This window comes from Gopherus flavomarginatus, chromosome 4 (genome assembly GCF_025201925.1).
Source record: "Gopherus flavomarginatus isolate rGopFla2 chromosome 4, rGopFla2.mat.asm, whole genome shotgun sequence".
Taxonomy (NCBI): domain Eukaryota; kingdom Metazoa; phylum Chordata; order Testudines; family Testudinidae; genus Gopherus; species Gopherus flavomarginatus.
This window is the reverse complement of record NC_066620.1, coordinates 152,355,575-152,378,779: the sequence shown is the minus strand read 5'-3', so window position 1 is coordinate 152,378,779 and position 23,205 is coordinate 152,355,575. Positions and strand designations below refer to the sequence as shown.

The 23,205-nt window shown below is 40.2% G+C and overlaps 1 protein-coding gene across 2 annotated transcripts in view; it reads right to left on the bottom strand.

Moving 5' to 3' along the window:
- Positions 1-23,205, bottom strand: part of ME1 (malic enzyme 1) — a 367,704-nt gene that overhangs the window by 214,805 nt on the left and 129,694 nt on the right. For both annotated transcript variants that reach the window (XM_050950148.1, XM_050950149.1), the window contains exon 4: positions 2,373-2,448. In XM_050950148.1, the coding sequence (XP_050806105.1) occupies positions 2,373-2,448 (76 nt within the window). The remainder of the gene's footprint in view (positions 1-2,372; positions 2,449-23,205) is intronic.

The window sequence follows — 23,205 nt, the reverse complement described above, 5'->3', positions numbered from 1 at the left end:
GTTTTTAAAAAATGGTTTCTGTAAAATCAGAATAATCCCATAGTGGAGACATACCCTTAGAGTAATATGTCAGGAACAACAAACTCCAGAGAGGGCTAGAGTTCAGAAAAGACTGAGGGTGGATAAGGGAATCTGATCTGTTTGCAGTGTTGTTAGGGCAACTAGGGGAGCAGGAGGTGTTGAGAGGCTGGTATTCCTGCTGAGGCAGTTCAAGATGTGGTATGTTGTCTGATCTAGTGGTTATTTCTGCACCCAGAGAGAGACACAATTAGATTATATGTATTATTAAATGCCTTTGTTTTCAATTTTCTCACTTCTGTGTTTTTGTGATAGGTAGGTTATGCATATATCAACCTTACCTCATAAACAACGGTGTTCTTGTGCACTAATTTAAAAAAGATGTCTGTGATAACTCAGGAAATGCTTAGCAAATGTTGATTTTTAATGGTTTCTATTGTAACATTTTAATGGCAAGCAACACTATAATGTATCTGTCCTTGCTAAATCCATTCAACCTCTCCACATTCACATACTGTATGTGTGTTTCTACATATAATATACGTGCAGATGACAGATATTTAGAACAAGCTAATAATTAAAAATTGTTTCAACACACAGATGCTGAAAATTGGAAAAAACCTAAAATATTTGTCTGCATTTCACAAAATCAGTGCAAGACTAAAGTTGCATGTTATGGTAAAAACTCCACTGAATGTTGCTGTTATAAAACTATTTAAAACAAACTTTAAAGATCACATATGGAAAAATCTGTGCAAAGTAATTCCAGTGCATTCCAAGTCAGTACATTTAGATTGTTTCCTGTAAAACTCTCATTCACAAGGAAAGGCAGACTAAGCCAGTAGAAATGAATGTATTACCCTCAAAAGGATAACTTGAACATCTGTGAATCTCAATTTTTGTTTATTACACTGTAACCAAACCTGATCTTGGAAATTTAAATAAAGGACATAGATTAATGATCACTATATATCGCACAAACACACTGTTTACCTGAATATTCGGACCACTCAAATGTTTCCTTATTAAGCTATTTCAGTGTGTTTTTGAAAAACAGCTGTTAAAGTTGTTCTAGGAGGCTTTAAATGGTATAAAAGCACCTATAAGTATTTGTTCACAGGATATGAACATTCATTAACCTCAGCTGCACATTTTTAAGGGCTCACACAAAAACAAAAAAAATGGGAAAAAAGGAGACACACTCCAAAATAAAATACTTCCTGTTTAACCAACAATAATTATTATTTTAAAAGTGAGACTAAGCCTGAAAGCAATCTCAGGATACAAAATAATATAATACAATGAATACCATCATCTCCCACCATCTATTGCTTACAGAGGTACTTTGATCTGCAGATCTCAACCTGCCTTACAAAGATGGGCAAGCACTATTATCCCTAATTCACAGATGGGATAAGAGGGAAAAGAGGGAGAGAGAAAGCACAATAGAAAAAGAGAGAATCCCAGTTTATAATGAAAATTTGGATCAAATTTTATTTTCCAAAAGCCATCTACCATTGCTATTGATGCATTTGTCACTCACACTAAAGTGCATTCAGCTTTTAGGATCAGAATAAATAATGATTTATTTGATTTTTTAAAGGAATGAATAATTTTCACACCTTATTCTATGACAAGCAGCTGTAGGTGGAGAACAGAAACAGCCTGTGGGAGAACTCTTTAGAATCAATAACTGAAATTGCTTTGACTGTAAAATGCTTAGCAGAACTTTCTTTATACTGAAATAGAGAGATTTCAGTACTTAAAAGATGTCATATTTGCAGGACCAGCTCCAGGGGTTTTGCCACCCCAAGCAGCCAAAAATAAGCAAAAGAGAAAAAAAAACGCAATCGCAATCTGCGGCAATTCAGTCGGAGGTCCTTTGCTCTGAGCGGGAGCGAACGACCCTCCGCCGAATTGCCGCTGAATACCTGGACGTGCCGCCCCTCTCTGGAGTGTCCGCCCCAAGCACCTGCATATTTGGGAGTTAACTGATCCATATGTAGAGATCATTCAGATGCAAATAATTAAATCAATCCTTATATTCAAAAACAAATGAAACCTTTAAATCACACGAGACTGAATATAATTGGCACGTTATCAAGAAGTTCAAATTCTAAACAGCAAATGAAGCCCTAACACAACACAGTTTAAAAGCCTCAAGATTCTGAAGCTGCAACTGGAAAGTGCCTTTGATACAACAATTATTTAAGAAACCACTAGCAACTAATTAATATCACCATACGACCTAATTTAATTTGAATTAAAAGCAGTAGCTAGTCAAAACATTTTAGCCACAGTTACCCAGACACAGATCAAAAGCAATTCTGCCATGCAAATAAAACTGAACTTACCCTGATGGCATCTTCAGGCCATGATTTAAGCATTGTAGCAATGTGCCCCCGGTCATGGATGGTGATAAAAAGACCTCTGCAAGCAAATAAATAAATACTTTGCATTTCTACATTATATGAACAAGTGTTTACAAATTTTAGTATTTATTTAAATGTCTCTTTAATTTACTCCGTATCAAAATATGTGTTAAAATATCTGTAAATCGTAAAAACTATAACAGGTCAAAATGGAACTCTCAATAACCACCTGTTCAGAGATGTAAGTCTGTGAGAAACACTTTTATCAGCTAAATCAAAAAAAGTGTTTAATTTATTATGAAATACAGTTTTTTTAAAATTGATTCAGCACTCAAAAAGGTAAAGGATTACCAGATTTGGTCACTCAGGTGTAAACTCTGATTGATTTAATTAAAAATACAGAATTTGGCCACATGGTTAAAACAGATAAACCAATATTAAGAATAAGACTAAATTTAAAACGTATTTTAAATTGTTTATGAATTTCATAGGATATTTGACTCAAACTACAAAATAAGATTAATTCATGTATATATGATATAGACACTTTTCATGCTGATCTAAAAAATATATTGGCAGACTGAAAAAGAATAAGCCAATTCCTATGAACTTAAGTATGAAGTGTCCATGAAATACTGTAGGTTAAATACAAATTATAAGAATGCAGGAGCAATTGCATACATTATTTAAAAAAAATAGTCCACCAGCCTGTAGGGTTAGACACCCCCTTTGACTTGTGTGCAACAAGGGCCTGATACTACAAGATTTGCATATACAGAACTTGCTTTAGGCCCCCCAAAAGAGGAAATATCCTGTAGTTTTGAATGTACTCATAATTTTACTTTAGCAGAATGCTTGGAAATTGTTATTTAGCACTCCTAATAGAGTGGAATTTATACCAATGAGCTACAAGTGTTATTTTAATTCTCATATTCACTGATTTTTTTTTAATCATCCTACAGCCCTTTTGCAAAATCACCTCAGCTGCAATGGGTGTTATATACACATAAGAAATGCAATATCTCATACACCATGTGAGACAGTCGGTGAAATTCTAGCTTTAATGAAGACAACCACAGAAGTCTCACTGACTCACTTTTAAAAACCATGGAGAAAATGACAAAAATGCAGATTTCAATACAAGTTACACAGGATTACATATATTTCAATACAAGTTACCCAGGAGTAAGGTGAGATTTTGGATCTTATTATAAAATTTGTCTTTATTACAGAGACAAGAAAAACTATATAAACATTTACTGCACATTGTCTCACAGCCCCACTGCCACCTCCAGGCAAGTGGACCCATGGCCATAAGGAATCAATGGAGCCTCACAGATTTCACTGGAGTTCTCATGGGTGCAAAGGGATCCACCTTCATGGATGTGGTCTGAGGAAGAGCTCTGTAGAAGCTCAAAAGCTTGTCTCTCTCACCAACAGAAATTGGTCCAATAAAAGATATTATCCACCTTGTCCCTTTAAGATATTTCGGACAATCACCTATTAAATACTATCAGGTAAACATTTAAACCTTTTTGATCAAGTTCCTCCCACAGAATAATAGTCCAAAATATACTATGAAACTTGTTCCATTGATCCACCCACACGAAAAGCACCTACGCTGCATTATATTGACTAAGAAATGGGGAGTAAGTATTTCAGATGGTCAATATGTTTCACTGTGCTTTGGGTGACTAAGTGACTTTTCCACTCTGTTGAAAAATATCGTCAACATATTATAAGATCACAACTCAGTCCCTTCTTGGTGTTTGGATTTGTTTACAAAGAAACTCGTAACAATATAACAAATTCCATCCCCTGACTTTGCTGCTCAGAGAGTTCCTCCGAGATGACTGTCCAGCTTAGACCTTCTCTGGTCTAAGAGACAATCCCTTATCCAGAGTCAAGTTAACAAGCCCCACTGCCTCAGTAATATCTATCAATGGTTCCATGCAACTTAATACTTGATGAGTCAACAGAAAAATCCTGTCACCCCAGTAAAAATACATAACATAGGTGTCTTCTATTCCTGCTTTACTTTAATTTTTACAAAGTTTTAGAAGATCTGTCAATATCTGACATACACAATACATGCTACTCTAGTTACAATTAATCTGTCTTTTTCTTCAAAATTTCTGCAAACACCACTTTTACCACAGATCTCCACCGTTAGCTAAAAGCATCTAACAGAAGTTTACATATTCTTATATCACACATTATCACAGTATGTTGAACATACTGTATATATCCGATATATTGCGTACGTTCAATATTGCGTACGTCCAAAAATTTCTATCCAAAGGAAAGATACAACACATTCTGATTTCTTATTATAGGTAAAACAGGCAAAATTGGGTGCATTTATAAATATAAAAAATAAATGACAAATACAAAAGTCAACCAAGGACACATAATGTAAACTATGGGATAGAGAAGAAATCTACAGCTTGTAAGTTAGCATAGCAGTGTGTTAACCCATAAGGTTTGGGTTTGTCTGTTTGTTTTGTGATGCACAGCATAGGCATTGTTATTTTGTAAAACTTGTAAATTACTGTGTCCATTCTATAAATCCCATAAGGCCAAACAGTATTGCTTAAGTGTTATAAGCATCATGGAGTTTAAAATTACTCGAGCACAAGCACACCAAAGAAAACAATTAAAAGTGTAAGAAAAGAGCTGTACAGAGATCCTTCTTTTAGGCTTAAACTGTCCAAATATGTTTGTGTTAAATGAAGCAAAAAGCTGTATGGATTTTCTAAAGAGCATGAGTCCAGCCCAGAGTGGTGAAGTGACCTTTCTAAATCTGTGGAGCAAGGTCTCATTGGAATGGATTCCTTGACGGGGGGAAATAAAAGCTGTATGGCTGCTTAAGAGATGACTTTGTTAAAACATTTGAAAGGAACTTTGTAGAAGTATGCCGTGTTCATTTTAGAAATCTGTTCAAGTGGGACAGCATCCAAACAACAATGACAAATAGGGATCAAAATGTAAACATAAAAGAGTCATGCCCCAACATTTTTTCTCCCCTTTTTTCCTTCTTGCTTCTTTCTACTTGTTTCTGAAAGCAGTATTTATCTGACTATCCAGATACCCATGATATTAGAGAGACAATTTTATCGTCTTTTTCATTTCTTGTCTCTGTAGCTCTATATTCAGTCTGCTCTCTCCTTTTCTTCTCCTGATGTCAGTGATTTTCTCATCTTCCTTTTTTCTCTGACTTTCCAGAATCCTCTTCCCAAATCACTCTTCTCTAACACCTTCTTCCACAAGTAGCTAGTTTTAAAGTCTAATGCTGATTTCAAACCAGTTTTACATTAAACTATAACTAGGGTGATCAGATGTCCCGATTTTTGGGTCTTTTTCTTACATAGGTTCCTATTACCTCCCACCCCTAGTCTCGATTTTTCACATTTGCTGTCTGGTCACCCTAACTATAATACTATATAAGCTATAGGGGACATTCAGAGCATACTGCTAGGGTTGAAACTGTTTTGAAAATTCCCTTGTGTCTGTCAAGGGACAACAGTCTCTTAACTATGCAGTTCAGCAGAGACCTTACCATCCTCAATAAGACACATTCAGTCAGAAAAACACATACATTGTAACCCTGCTCAAAGTTCCCAGAAATGTGAGCTAGTTTGAAAAAAAGTGAGAGGTTTTCATCCTGCAGCCAGTTGATACCATCTAGGGTGACCAGATGTCCCAATTTTATAGGGACAGTCCCAATATTTGGGGCTTTTTCTTATATAGGCTCCTATTACCCCCCACCCCAGTCCCGATTTTTCACATTTGCTGTCTGGTCACCCGAATACGATCTGAGAAAGGAATATTAGAAATTTTTCCACTATGTAGCTGTAACACCAGATTAGTGGGACCCAGCAACATTAAGGTCTGAGAGTTCGCTTCATATGCTGCCAGCATGAAACCCATTCATTATATAAGGTACCTTTTTAGACAGAGACCAGAATCTCTGAAAATACTGTTTAAAAAGAGAAAAAAAAATCTTGGACACCATTGGGCTATTTAACCACTTTTTTCTATCATTTGAATGTAGATGTTGACTCATCAGACAAGGTATTCAGTCAGCACTTGCATCCCCACATTAACAACCCATACTATAATACAGTTACATTTAAACAAAATACCGTTGCAAGATCCTTGGCCACTTTAGGGCTGCTTTAGTCACTTTAGTTACTTAGGAAGGACACATGGTTGGTGCTTGGGCAGCTCCATATGTGCTTTGCTCCCATTCAGATTTGTACTGTTCACAACTGCATAACCTGCCTGTGACTACTACAGCAATTGTTTAAATGGAAATATAATATTAGGAAACTACGTATTTTAGCCTTCTTAATTAAATGCCACAGCTAGAAACAAAGAGGAAGGTCAGCACCATATGGTTAGTCAGTTCTTTGCTGACCTTACTGCCCTGTGGGCCAAAAGTGCATACATTACCATTCCACTTTCTCCTTCCCCACAAGAGTTCAATGAGCCTCATAGAGTGGGTCAGAATCAATGGAGTATTGATTAGGGGTTGGAAGCTCATTTGTACAATAAGCTCTTCTCCCTAATTAGTTCTGCATTACTCACCTGTGGAGCAAATGCAAATCTCCATAACAACTCTTTGCTCACTGGGTATGATTGTCTTGAGAATCAAGCAGCATAGTGAAGAGTCACAGCACATATGTTATTCTGTTATACCCCCTAACAAAAGGTAACAGGGGTTCAAGATTTGACCCTCAGTAAATGAGTGTACACAAAAAATATGTTAAAAGAAAATTATTAAGGTTTCAAAGTCAAGCACTAAAAAGTTAGGACATACCAGAATTAAGGTTGCCTGTGAAACCTTAATTCACTCCCCTTGTTCTTATGGATTATGATACAATCTTTAATTATAAGATCAAATAATTTTTTCCCCCAGGAGCCCTGCCTCATTGGACAATGCTCATTTAATAAACAACTATTTGATATTTTATTTTTTTCTCATTAAATATAAAATAAATAAATAAATATATGGAGATATACCTATCTTGTAGAACTGGAAGGGACCCTGAAAGGTCATTGAATTCAGCTCCCTGCCTTCACTAGCAGGACCAAGTACTGATTTTGCCCCAGATCCCTAGGTGGCCTCCTCAAGGATTGAACTTGCAACCCTGGGTCTAGCAGGCCAATGTACAAACCACTGAGCCATCTGTTCCACCCTTGTTTTCTCCCAATTCTTATCTGATGCACACTATTCAAACCCTGCTCAGAAGACAGAAATTTAATCTCCTCCTGGGCTTTTCTATAGCACTCGTCACTATAATATCTGTAAAGAATTTATTTTCACAATACTCCTGTGAGATGACTGGATATTATTGTCCCCGTTTTACAGATGGCAAACATACACAGATGGATTAAGGTCAAAAGTTACTGCTAACTTTGGGTGCTCAATTTAGAGACCTAGCAGCTGATATTTCAGAGTACTTAGCATTATATACCACTTTATATATTCAAGCACAGCTCCCATTTGTTTGACCCCCAAATTGGGCCCCAGGGCCAGACAACAGGTGCTCCGGCCTCCACCCCCCAACGGAATTTTCCCCCAGCCCCCAGAACTGCCACTGATCATGTAGCTGCTCGGAAAGCAGAACTTGTAACAGGAAAAGCAGCCTTGTGGTCAGCCGGCCTGAAGGGACGAAGTTCCCCTCACGATGGTTGCTTCCTGGGTAAGGATGTTGGGGCCCGACTGCCTCCCTTGTATGGGCATGAGCCACTCGCGACCCCGCAATTGGCTTATCACAAATTATGACGAAAAATTTGCTATATATTCCTGACCCCCTCCCGGGAACGGACGGAGAGAAATCGAATTCCCGTCGAACCGTATCCAGGCCTGATCAACCTGAAGCTCTCTCCTGGCTCACGTGTTCCCTGGAGCCTGACTGCTTGCCGGCCGTAATGAAACTTTTGTGGTTTGTATGTGTAAGTAGAATTAGCTGTTAATAATATCTGTATATCTGTGCTGCTAGATAAGAGGCAAAGACTGGTTCCAGCCGCCCCAAGGCTCCTGCTAGGGGAAACCCGTTGACCAGGAAACCTTGAACGCAAGGGGGACCAGTTAAGCCTCGCAATTTGTGCTTAGTAAGATTAGTTGCTGCATTTATGATTACTAATAGTACCAATATCACTTTCACTAACCCCTGGGACGACCTGCATAATTATTGGGACTTAGAAAAATACCAGGGCCAGCTTCTATTTGTAATTGCAGTATTTGTGTTATTTGTTTTAGTATTATATTGTAAGCCCAAGCTGTAACTAATTGTGTTATCCCTTATCCTTATCCGTGGCTCATTTAATAAACCCTCAATCTTTAACACTACGACCGATTGCTTGCGTTATCCCCGTTCCTACCCTTGGGCACTTGTCACCCCCCCCCGAGGGCATCCAGTGATCGAACCTCCGCCCTACCCCAACGCTCATTACCCGGTAGATAACGGGCACCTGGTGGCCATATCGGTGGAGCAAGGGGCGAGAGCAATCTGTAATCAACACCATTAACTTCAGTTGTAGTTATAAAATTTGCATTTCTGCAAATCAGGCCCTAAAATCTCAAGTTGGGCACCCAGAAAATGAGGAACATACAATTAGTGACCACCTCTGAAAAAATTTATTTTAAACGACTTGCCTAGCATGACATAGGAACTCTATAGCAGAAGACAGGAAAAGATCCAGTTCTCCAAGACGGCATTCAAATAGCTTAATCATGAGACCGCTGCCTTTCCCTTCCTCATTCACTGCACACCTTCCAACGTCTGCAAGAAATGAGATGGAATCCTCCTTCAAGTATATAACCCTGATTCATGCCCAGAGCAGAGTAAAAAATAGTTGCACGGGCCACCTTGGCATTTCCTAACTTTTGAGTGCTAGACTTTTTAAACCACAATAATGTTATTTTAACCTTTTTTTTTTGGCATGTTATTTCCTAGGTTTTAAAAACTGCAAACTGAAAAAAACAAATTCCATTATGTGGTGGCATACTGTCACCCACAGTGTTCATCAGCAGGGTTGGAACCTTTAGATCCACTACATACCTCCATCACTTGAGCTAATAGATTAACAGATAGCAGTAATAGGTTGTTGTCCTCTACATGAACCAGAACTAGAGAGGGATGAAACACGCATGCTGCCAGTGGGTTTCACAGATATTTGTCAAGTATCAGAGGGGTAGCCGTGTTAGTCTGGATCTGTAAAGGCAGCAAAGAATCCTGTGGCACTTCATAGACTAACAGATATTTTGGAGCATGAGCTTTCGTGGGTGACATGCATCTGACGAAGTGGGTATTCACCCACGAAAGCTCATGCTCCAAAATGTCTGTTAGTCTATAAGGTGCCACAGGATTCTTTGCTGCTTTTACAGATATTTGTGACAGCAGAGGAGTGGTGAGACTTGGGGACGTTGGGTTCCATTCCAGACTCTGGAAGGGAATGTGTCTAGTGGCCATATACTCTTCTGTTCATTCCCCTGAAGCACAACCCCTTCTGCACCATCCTTCAAATCTGTCCATGTCCATGTCCCAGTAATGTCTCTCTCTCTCCACTGGCTCCTTGTCCAAGTCCAAGTCTCCATTCCTCAGGTTTCTAATCTAATTCCCAGCCTTCTTGCCCAATAATTCCTAGTCTCATCCCTCCAGACTTCCTGTCCTAAGATCTCCACTCCTAGTCTCAGTCTCCTTGCCCAGCAAATCCTTATTATGTTCCCAAATCCTCAATTTTTCTCATTCCCACTGGGTTCCACTCGCGCCCTCTAACCCCATCTGCAGTGGCTACCAGTTCCACTCTACTTCCCTGAGCTTCACATCCAATTTTAGCATCCTTATCTCCCCAAGCTCCTTATCCCAATCTCTTTGTGCAGCCATTCCTAGTTCTCCCCCTGCATGTTGGCTCTTTATGATATACTTCTCTCTTCCCCCACACATACTTTTCCCTGAAGCACTGGTTTCCAGCCCCAGTCTCCTCGCACCGCCAGTCCCAATCTCCTCCAATCTCCTCATCCAATCTCAGTCCCCTCGCCCACTGGCTCCCTACCTCTTCACCCATACCTATTTCTCTCCCTGACTCCTAGACCAAGTCTTCTTGACCAAACAGTACCAGTTTCACTTCCTAGTTCCCAGTCTCTGATCTCCTGTCAGGGTCCAGTCCCAGTCTCCAACCCTAGACTCCTTTTCCCAGTCTACTCCCCCAGATATCCCCCACAACATCCTAGGTTTGCCTCTTGTCCGCTCTGCATTGAATCAGATGGCTTTCTCCTGCATACTGCTTGGGGTCCTACACGGGGGGAGGGATCACTGAGGGCATAGGAGAAACAGGCTCCCTGCTCTCAGTTCCAGTGCCTGATCTCACTCCTGCCTAGAGCAGCTATTACAGGAAAAATCCAGATTCACTCCAGAGGCCCTGGTCTGGAGCATATATAGGAACTTTGTGGGAATGGTCCATCAGCATCAGCGAGGGACTGGACTGTGCACATATCAGCAACCAAGTACAATTCATCCCCTCACAGCTACCCTATGTAACAGGATTACAATGTGAAGTTGGTACACATGTAGTCTTGTTACGTGCAGGAGCTGTGAGAGGATGCAGCACACCTGGTAATTCTGTAGGGATACTCTACGTGCAACCAAGTCACGTGTAGGCGTTGCGAGGGAATGAGTACATTCAATTGCTCTGCGAGGATGGTGCATGCAGAGTCTGCTCAGCACAAGGAGCTGTGAGGGGCATAAGCATGCTCAGTGAGGATCGAGTTTTCAGAGATTCTACCTGTTAAGCTGTAGCAAGTCTCTACTGAGTGTGTGCGCGAACTGTGATTTGTTAAAGATTTATAACTTGGCTAAATTTGGGCATATTTTCACAGGAATAGCAAAAAGTACAACCACTGACACAAACCACGCCCATGCCAAATTTGAAGTCTTGCCTCCAGAGCATGAGGGAGCCAGAGATTTCCAAAGAAAAGGTCCCCAGAATTTTTTAATTTTGAAAATAAATTATTTTCCCCCACCCTAATTCTCAAAAATGTCTGAACTGTTTTGGCTGAAACTCTCTAAAACAATCTGAGGCAGACACCCAGCCTGAAAAACTTCAGCCTAAACAGTTAAAGTTTGGCAAGGTTCTAAGCAACTGTATCTTATAATGAGATGTGACAGGCAACCTTAAGAACAGCAGCGCTATCAATGCTGCCTATAAAAACAGAATGGAAATTACTTATATGAAAGTGTGATATCTGTTTGCAGCTTTTTGTGCCTTGTAATATGCCTCTTGGTGAAAGACACCGCAGTTTTAATTTTGGCTCTAGGATGTCTGCCCAGATGTGAAGTGGCAGGAGAAAAAGCCATAATATAGCACACCTTACACTTCTGTAAAGGATATGCCACAAAATGCTGCAACTCCAAGTACAACTATGGAATACCTACTGGCTAAATATCATATTGACAGGTTATTTCTACATCTTTAACAGAAATAAATAAGATAAAAATAATAAAACAGGCAAATTTTTGTATTCCAATAGTACCGAAGGACCCCGATGAAGACCTAAACACTGTACAAACACAGAATACAAAGCAGTCTATACCCTGAAGAGCTTATAGACAAGCTATAGACAAGACAAAGCATCAAGAGGGAAGGTTATAACCTACAACCAAAGTGAGTAGAGTAATGGTCTGCAAATGTCATTTCAGTACCACAGTTTTTGTTATTTTTTGTTTGTTTGTTTAATTTCTCAGGTGGGATTCTATGGGAAAGGGTTAACTAAACTAAGAGACAAAGAAAGGGAGAGAGAGAACACTGAAGGGAGTGGGTAAGGGCAATAGAGAATGGGGAAGAGGGGGAGGGAAGGGGAACATGAAAAGAGGCTGAAGTGAACAAGGAGCATGTACACCCTGCTTGTCACCTTCGTAAATGAAGAAGTGATAATAGACATGGCAGAATTCTTATATAGGGCTAGATATTCTGCTGTGCCCAATAATCAGTGGGTGCAGCTGGAGGGGGCACAAACAGGTTGCAGATCCATGATGCTAAAACCAGTTTATGTTAGTCCAGTCACAGAACATTTTTAAGCAATCTAGGGGCTGCAATGAAGTATATCCACTGCCTACGGCTCCCAAGAAGAGCTGACCAAAATTCAGGATTTTCAGTTTTTTAAAAATTTCAAGATTTCAAAATTTAATTTCATTGTAAATCTGACCAAAACCAATTTTTTCAAAATTATTATGAACTTGAAATCCTCTGACACATGGCGTATTTGAAACAAAATATGCTCCCTGGAACTGACAGCTGCAGACTCAAACGGACATGCTTGTAGCTGGAAGCCCTGAGGTCTTCAGCAGTCCACCAGGAAACCTGGCAGGGAACCCTGCCTGTGATTCAACAAAAGTTTGATGAATCCCAACTTGCTTTCTGAGACATTTCAGGTTTAACAAACCGGCACTTTTCATGAAACATTTGTCAGAAAATGTCCATCAAGCTCTAGACTCAAAGGGTCATCCATCAGCCAGGACAGGAATTGACACAGAGTAGTAGTGCTCTTGCAATGACCCCCCAATGCTGCCTCTACAGCTGGGGATTCCCCACAATGCAGGATAGGAAGTGTCTTTGTTTTCTTGGCCCTTTGAGCTGCCAGAGCAGTACAAAAGGGCTGGGAAAGAATCTGGTTTAAATGTTTTATTAATCAGGCTGGCATATTTACTGGCTAATTTAGAATGACAGATAAAGATTTTGTGTCAAACTGATAAGCAGCATAAGACATTTTCTATACTTCTCTACAGTTCGTCATCGCTGGGAGAAAAGTGACTAGGAATGAGACTCTGGAGGGGACAGGCCACAACAAGGTGCATGGTGGACACTCAAATTAAGAAGTATTAACTCAGGGATAGAAGCAGTAGTTAAATATTGACCATATTTTGCTAGGATATGGAAGGGAAACACTGATCATGGACACATCTGCTTTTAAAAAAGGTTGGAGGAAAATACACAGTATAAATTCTGCTGGTCTTTTAGCATGCATATATACAGCTGCTTTCTAATAAGACACTTAAAAATAACAGCAGTAGCAAGAACAAAGAAAGGGTAGAATCAAGCTCCTAGAATTCTCCTGTACCCATGTTTGGAAATCTTTATTGTAAACACACATTCTGACATTTAGAATTTAATGCACTTTTCACAAACTGAACTGAGACTCCCACCAAACCGAACTGACTCATTAAAGGGAGTCACGTATATAGAAGGGACAGTATAGACTGGGACCACTGGGGCTTCCAAAGCTGACTCATCTTGGTAGTGACTAATAATTGCTGGCTCCAAGTTTGTTGTGGGAATTACTTTCCAGATAAAGAAGTTATTTTTGGACCAGATCGTGGGGTGTTGCTGATCTGCACAGAGTAGTTTAGCGTGTGTATGTGCAATGTTGGCTTAAAAATTACGTTTGCACTTATTTGATCCTTGTACAGCCTCTGTCAAGGACTGGTCCCCTACACAGACTTAAAGCAGCCAGAGAAGTACTCTAATTTATGTCAATTGCAAATAGCCAAGGGAGGCTGAAACTATAGCCAAGGACCAGCATTGCACAGGAGCACCCTAGACACGCCCCGTTTCCTTCAGTCATACCAGCAGAAAGGAAGGGAAGTGACATAAGAGCCCTTTCCCCAGCTAAGCATCACGGGAGGTGAACCTCCTTGAGCCAGTTACGTCAGTACCAGGGCCAATTGTGCTGGTAGGGTGGTACAAAAAGGCCATACTACATGAGAGAATCTAGCCCTTAGTTTAGTCACAATAAAGTAAAAAGGTTTCAATATATTGTTTATGATATTTTAGAGTGGAGATTATTCCAGTGACAGCTCATTAGTCTATTTTCCATTAAAATGTAGTTTATAAAAATACATGTGAATCACAGCAACAAAAATAATCCTTTTTCATCTTCTTATGATAATGGGAGGTACTCACTATGATTTCTTTAAAAATTTCAAACATTTTCCAATGGAACAAAGTTCAAACTTTTCTCATAACCCTAAATATTTTAACAAATACACTCAAAGAGGATATAGAGTAACAGAGGTAACTTATTAACTTCCCCATGTTGCCTAAAACAACAACATTAAAAAACACTAGTTCATAGAACAGCTTCAGTTCAATTCAGCAATGTTTCTCACTTGGCCAGTTTCCTATATGTTGCACCTACAAGGAAGAGACAAACTAGTCCCTTAGTTCCTGTAATGCAATCCATTATATATTTGTGTTTAAAAAGTATAAAGAGGAAATGGATCAAACCTCTGTAAGTATAAATACTGTACTAAAAATGTTATGAATTACCATGCTCATTAAACGAAAAATGTTTTGTGATACAACACACCAAAATAGACAACATTCCTGTTTCCTTCAGTTCAGCATTATTTTCTGTTCTTCATAACCACCCCAAATTTTAAATGTGTCTCACTTTTTTCAATCCTTTCTACTGAAATTCATCCCTATGCAGAAAATTGACACCAGGCCTATGAGCCAGCTATATTCCACTATGGTCCTATTTTGAAAAATTAAGTGGTTCATAGGCCTTATCCCAGCCCTTTACCCTGAATCCAGCAATGTGGAAGACCCCAGCTAGAGAAACAAGGACTTTAAAGTACACCTCTACCCCGATATAATGCTGTCCTCGGGAGCCAAAAATCTTACCGTGTTATACCTGAAACTGTGTTATATCGAACTTGCTTTGATCCACCGGAGTGCGCAGTCCTGCTCCCCTGGAGCACTGCTTTATTGCGTTATATCCGAATTTGTGTTATATTGGGTCACGTTATATCAGGGTAGAGGTGTACCAAACTAGCCTCTATCATTTCCAATCTATATTCAGAAAAATATCACAAAACCAGAGAGCTGGTAAGAAACAAAATGAAGGACAAAGGCAGAGAACACCAATCATGAGAATAAAAGAGTTATAGATAATAGTTTGTAGACTTTTGAGGTCTGGGAACCAGGGGCAGCTCTAGGCATTTTGCCACCCCAAGCATGGTAGGCAGGTTGCCTTCGGTGGCTTGCCTGTGGGAGTCCGCCGAAGCCACAGGACCGGTGGACCCTCCGCAGGCAAGCCACCGAAGGCAGCACAGCAACCAGCAGAGCGTCCCTAGAGGCCTGCCGCCCCAAGCACGCGCTTGGTGTGCTGATGCCTGGAGCCGCCCCTGCTGGGAACGTACGTCACTGTTTTGTGGAGTTACATACTAACGAATGATAAGTAATAATGATAAGGGACAAGAACAGGCAAGCAAGAGAGAAGGATATCAAAGCTGCCCGTAACAACTTATAAATATAAAATTCTTTTGATCTGATATGTTGTCTAATTTATGAACATTATACTGTTTGGTTATTATTATGTTGTTTGCAATATGATTACAGGGGGTTAATTCAAGTCAGAGTGGATTGCATGTTTACAGGAAAGTGGACAATAGCTTCAGATAGCTCCAAGGATTGATATTTAATGGAAAATGCACATGTCAATTGCTTTGAAGTTTTACCTCACACCGTACTGAGTTCAACAGCTGGGAACAGGAGCAGCTAACGGGAGTTTTGAGAGAGAGTTTAGACGGAAAGTGTGGGGAGGGCTAGATAAACTTAACATTCTTTAAACTTAAAGACAAACACACCCCCTGATAAAAACAAAACTATAACAAAAGAACGAGATTCCGAAGTAAAAAAAGAATGCAGGCAGAAGTCTAGCAACAAAGTGGGGATTATCCAGTTTATTGCACCCAATGCAGCATGTATGATTACCTGCCCTATGGGCAGGTGACATATGTGTGCATTCAGTGCAAGGAGCTCCTGATCCTCAGAGACTGTGTACAGGTTTTGGAGATGAGAGAGGCTGAACTGATGGAGCTAAGGGAGACAGAAAGATACATAGATGAGACTTTCCAGGACACAGAGGAACAGTCCCACCCCCGGTCTGATTGCCTTTGTGCTGTTGAAAAGGATAAAAGTATCTTGGAAGGAGAACATCCAACTGGAGCAGAGGGAAACTATCCCATAGTTGAGACTCTCCTTCCAGATGAGGTTGTGGTATCCTCTCACACTGAGGATACCTCTCTGGGGGCAGGGGGAACTCCAATTATTAGGAAGAGACAGGTATTAGTAATAGGCAATTCAATCATTAGAAACATAGATAACTGGATTTGCGATGACCAGGAGAACCACATGGTGACTTGCCTACCTGGTGCAAAGGTTGCAGATCTCTTGAGAAATAACAGACCTCAACTCTATTGTCCCTCTGCAAATTTCTGTACAGACAGTCAATCTCCTACCTCTCTCTAAAAGTGCAAAGTTTCAAAAAGTTCAATGAATCGAAGATTGTTGGGGGCGGAAGAGATCTGGACAAGGAGAAGAAGTCTGGAGATAAATGTGAGACATGAGGGACATATGCTTGTTTTGTTAAAATATTATATGTTTGCTGTCAAAGAAAAAAATCCAGAATACTTAATGTTGTTGTTTTAGTTAAAATAAAACAAGTTAAATGTCTATCTGGTGATCTCCTCCTCCTAATACAGCATGGCAAGAAAATCCTCCAAATATTAAATGATTAATCTGTTGAATTGGAGATAGTTCACCTTCCAGTGACTTCACAAATATCTGCTTCAGTTATCTTTGGTAAATGAAATAACCAATCATTCATTTTCTGATATAGCGGTAAAACTAATCTGAAAAGTTTTCAAAATAAAGCACTTTAAAATGTACAGTGTGCACCTTCTAAAAATGAAACCTACATCTCTCTCTGAGTTGAGAAGAATACATATTAAGGATATAACAACCAACAAGAATGCACTTTTATGTAGAAATCCATAATTAAATTGAATCTTCCTGACTAGTGATTAAAACATGATTTAAATCAATTTGATTTAAATCAAATCCACCCTGTGAGAAACAGTCAAATGAAAAAAAGTCCCATTCAGTTACAACATGTAATGGCAGACAGCTAAAAGTGACAAGTTTTTAAAGTGCATATATAGCGTCTAAATAATAAGATGGATGAACTGGAGTGCCTCATATTTGTAATAACCTTAGTCCCAGATTTGGACCTTAGCGTCCAAAATATGGGGGTTAGCATGAAAACCTCCAAGCTTAGTTACCAGCTTGGACCTGGTACCTGCTGCCACCACCCAAAAAATTAGAGTGTTTTGGGGCACTCTGGTCCCTCTGAAAAACCTTCCCTGGGGACCCCAAGACCCAAGTCCCTTGAGTCTCACAACAAAGGGAAATAATCCTTTTTCCCTTCCCCCCTCCAGATGCTCCTGGAGAGATACACAGACACAAGCTCTGTGAAACTACACAGAGTGACTCCCCCTCTCTGCTTCCAGTCCTGGAAACAAAAAGTACTTTCCTATTCCCCCAGAGGGAATGCAAAGTCAGGCTAGCAATCCAACACACAAATCTCCCCTGATTTCTTCCTCCCACCAATTCCCTGGTGAGTACAGACTCAATTTCCCTGCAGTAAAGAAAAACTCCAACAGGTCTTAAAAGAAAGCTTTATATAAAAAAGAAAGAAAAAATACAAATAGTCTCTCTGTATTAAGATGACACAATACAGGGCAATTTCTTAAAAGAATATTGAATAAACAGCCTTATTCAAAAAGAATACAAATCAAAGCACTCCAGCACTTATATTCATGCAAATACCAAAGAAAAGAAAACCATAGAACTTACTATCTGATCTCTTTGTCCTTACACTTAGAAACAGAAGACTAGAAAGTAGAGCTACTTCTCCAAAGCTCAGAGAAGGCAGGCAGCCAGAAAACAAAGACACAGAGACTAAATTCCCTCCACCCAAAGTTGAAAAAATCCGGTTTCCTGATTGGTCCTCTGGTCAGGTGCTTCAGGTGAAAGAGACATTAACCCTTAGCTATCTGTTTATGACACGCCCCCCAAATTGCAGACAGTGGGGAAGCTCACTGGCGGCGATTTCCTTCTAGAACTTGAAAATAAACAGATTAATACAACACATACACCTTTACATATACTCCTAAGTATATAACTAACAGACTTTTACATTTTAAGAACACTTTTTAACTACTGAATTCTGGGAAACTCTCACGGGAGAGTGCATCAGCAACTTTATTAGAAGCTCCTGTGATGTGTTGAATTTTAAAATCAAAATATTGGAGAGCTAAACTTCAACGAAGAAGTTTCTTGTTGTTCCCCTTGGCAGTATGAAGCCACTGTAGTGCAGCATGGTCAGTTTGTAGTTGGAACCGCCGTCCCCAAACATATGGGCGTAGCTTTTCCAGGGCGTACACAATGGCATAGCATTCCTTTTCACTGACTGACCAGTGACTTTCCCTCTCAGACAGTTTCTTACTGAGAAACACGACAGGATGGAAGTTGTGATCTGTTGCTTCCTGCATGAGCACTGCTCCTATACCACGCTCAGATGCATCTGTGGTTACTAGGAATGGCTTGTCAAAGTCCGGGGCCCTGAGCACAGGGTCCGACATGAGCGTCGCCTTAAGTTGGGTAAAGGCCTTTTGACACTTATTAGTCCACTTAACTGCATTTGGCTGGGTCTTTTTGGTCAGGTCGGTAAGTGGGGCAGCGATTTGGCTGTAGTGGGGTACAAATCGCCTGTAGTATCCGGCCAAGCCTAAGAAGGATTGGACCTGCTTCTTGGACCGTGGGACAGGCCACTTTTGGATAGCATCCACCTTGGCCTGTAGGGGGTTTATGGTTCCTTGACCCACCTGGTGCCCCAGGTAAGTCACTCTGTTTTGGCCTATTTGACACTTTTTGGCCTTAACAGTTAGTTATGCCTGCCTGATGCGCTGAAAGACCTTTTCCAGGTGTAGTAGGTGTTCGGGCCAGGAGTCTGAAAAAATGGCCACATCATCGAGGTATTCTGCTTAACATGCAAGCCACAAACTGCGAGAGAGAGCAGAAAAAAAAATTCTCTCTGGTTCCCTTTTAAAACCAACTGCTTCTCTCTGCTAAAAAGCCCTTAGCAGAGAAAAGAAAAATATAATATTTCTACTGGCTTCTGGGTTCTGTCTATCTCCCACCAGCTGCCACCATGTAATAACCTTAGTCCCAGATTTGGACCTTAGCGTCCAAAATATGGGGGTTAGCATGAAAACCTCCAAGCTTAGTTACCAGCTTGGACCTGGTACCTGCTGCCACCACCCAAAAAATTAGAGTGTTTTGGGGCACTCTGGTCCCTCTGAAAAACCTTCCCTGGGGACCCCAAGACCCAAGTCCCTTGAGTCTCACAACAAAGGGAAATAATCCTTTTTCCCTTCCCCCCTCCAGATGCTCCTGGAGAGATACACAGACACAAGCTCTGTGAAACTACACAGAGTGACTCCCCCTCTCTGCTTCCAGTCCTGGAAACAAAAAGTACTTTCCTATTCCCCCAGAGGGAATGCAAAGTCAGGCTAGCAATCCAACACACAAATCTCCCCTGATTTCTTCCTCCCACCAATTCCCTGGTGAGTACAGACTCAATTTCCCTGCAGTAAAGAAAAACTCCAACAGGTCTTAAAAGAAAGCTTTATATAAAAAAGAAAGAAAAAATACAAATAGTCTCTCTGTATTAAGATGACACAATACAGGGCAATTTCTTAAAAGAATATTGAATAAACAGCCTTATTCAAAAAGAATACAAATCAAAGCACTCCAGCACTTATATTCATGCAAATACCAAAGAAAAGAAAACCATAGAACTTACTATCTGATCTCTTTGTCCTTACACTTAGAAACAGAAGACTAGAAAGTAGAGCTACTTCTCCAAAGCTCAGAGAAGGCAGGCAGCCAGAAAACAAAGACACAGAGACTAAATTCCCTCCACCCAAAGTTGAAAAAATCCGGTTTCCTGATTGGTCCTCTGGTCAGGTGCTTCAGGTGAAAGAGACATTAACCCTTAGCTATCTGTTTATGACAATATTAAATTAGGTTATTGAGATAATAGGCATCACAGAAACTTGGTGGAATGAGAATAATTAATGGGACACTAATACCAGGGTACAAAAATATATCAGAAGGACAGAACAGGTCGTGCTGGTGGGGGAATGGCACTGTATGTGAAAGGAAGTGTAGAATCAAGAGAGAGAAAAATCTTAAATGAACCAAACTGTACCATGGGATCTCTATACATAGTAATCCCATGCTCTAATAATAAGAATATAGAAGCAGGGCTGTATTACTGACCACCTGACCGAGATGGCAATAGTGACTGTGAAATGCTCAGGGTGTCCCTAACCTCTGTTTGCCAGAAGATGGGAATGAGGGACAGGAAATGGATCACTTGATGATCACCTGTTCTGTTCATTCTCTCTGGGGCACCTGGCATCGGCCACTGCCAGAAGACAGGATACTGGGCTAGATGGACCTTCAGTCTGATCCAGTATGACTGTTCTTATAACAATAGTTTGGCTCAACAGGGAAAAACTGAAACAAAAATATTTGGTTGGATAAAAAGACAGTCCCTGAAGGACGAGACAGAGACTGTTGAGAAGCAGACTGAAGTCCTAGTCCCCAGAGGGGTCTGGGATAAACTGGGCCTACCTAAGCCTACAGGTGAGACATATATACATGTAGACTTCTCATTGTGTTGAAAATCCTTTCCCCTTGTTATGCTTTGTTTGTAGTGTTGAGATAAAATAATACTTTGTTTTGAAAAGGCTGTTGTGGGTCACTTTATTCATCACTGGTCACAACTCCTGAAAGGAACTTTTGTAAGTAGACAAACCCATTCAAACCTGCTGAGCAATCATGGTTGGTTACAAAAGGGTATTAGCCTGGAGACCTGGTCTAAGAGTGGGAGAATCAGAGGATTCCAGTAAGATAGGTGATGATGTCACCTGAAAGGGTATAGTTAGAGAGAAGCCAGAATCCTGCCCCACCTGGAGAGAGGAGATGATGGAAGCCATATACTGAATGAGATGCAGGCATACTCTCTCACCATGCACTACCATGCTAAGGACCAGTACCCAAGCAGAAGCATCAAATTGGACCCTTTTAAACCCTCCAACCACACTGGTACCTCCCTCAAGATTTGTTCCAGACAGATTTCAACTGGCACCAATGACTTCAGTTGACTATATACCTTAAGGTGAACGTGAAGGCCCCCTCTACTTTCTCAGGCTTGCCAAAGGACTCTGACCTGAAGCTAGAGTCCTAATCCATCGACTTCCTACAGCAACAGGAAAGAGAGATAAGATGAAGGGAACCAAAGCTGGGCAAGACAGAGGCATACCCTCTTATCATGTATTGCTGTGCCCTGGACTAATGCCCAGGCAGTCCCCACTAGGTTACAGGGACCTCAGTTAAACACTTTCTAACCCATCAACTGCAGCGAGACATGCCAAAGTTGCTACAGTTGTCATTCAGACCCTCAAAACTGGACCTTCAGGATGCTTGGTGTAAGAGAAAACCCATACAGCAGTTTGCCAGATTTGCCACGTAGTAACAATCCTTTCCAGACCCCAGAACTGGTGATCAGCTGAGCCCTCAATATCAAAGAAGTTCAAGCATACTAGTTTAAGGGTGTGATGTGTAAGGCTGAAACAGGCCTATATGCAGTAAACTATAGCAACCTCCCTCCCCCTTCAGGCAGGAGCCAATCATCCAGCCTCATTAACACCGCCAGCAGCAACAGCAGTGGGCAGGACAGGCTCTAATGCCCAGATGCTGCATACAATACCTCTTCATCCCCATCCCTGCAGCAAAAGAAAAAGAGGGGATGGAAGGGGAAAGGAAAGAAGCAGCTCCCATTCCCACAAACGAGAGGGGGAGGAGAAGAGGGAGGAACAGAGCAGTACCCTAACTGCTCCTAGTTCAGATCTCATCTGCCTCCCAGCCCCCATCAAAGCATGTACCTTGGCTAGAGAAGTAACCATTTTTTGACTTGCTAGTTAGGTCTGGTTAAACTGTTAATAATTTAAGCTTTTTGAAAAAAAAACCCAATTACTTTTGTTTGAAAAGTATAAATTATTCTGTTATTCTATTTCAGCATGTCAGCTAGGTGAATTATGGTCACATGACTGCACCAAAATAATCAACAATACTGACTAGAGTGATCAAAATATACACAATTGGACTAAAGAAAATAGGTAATAATAGAACTCATTCCATTTAATATGGTACTCTCAAAAAATAAAATAGAAGACATTGAACAAACATGGTTATTTTGAGAATAATCTTAATAAAATATTACAAAGCTCTTGGTGTGGAAAAACTTTAAAACCAAGAAACATATATTCAGTACACAAAACACAACTGCTCCTGTTTATTTTGGTCATTTATTCGCTGCTGCACAATCTGAAGGTCACTATAATATATTAAGGGCTTCAGTGACTAAACTATCTAATTCAGTACAAACAGTTATTTAAAAAATATATATTTTTAAACTAAAAATGTGTTTTCATATCTGTTTTTGGCATTCAATGTATTTCAGATCCTACCCATAATAGGAACATAGATAAAACTGACTGTCAGAAAATAATCTCCTTTGTTTAGAGAAACAAACAAGAAGTTGCAGTCCTGAATATTTCAGACTGCTAAAATACATTCCTAAAATTGCTATAATACAGGGCAGACACAGAAAGGAAAATGATTGCTTGAACAATGGATAGCTGATCTATTTATATTCCCAAATTATTCTACCGAACCAGAAGTAACAGATCTCTTAATTAGATGGCATCCTGTTTGAAAAGACAGACCTTGGGAAACATTCTGCTTTAAGGGGTCTTTGAACAGTTCTGCCCCAGTGGCCACTAAATTATTTTGACAACTGCTCAATAAATAACTTCATTACTTACACACTAGT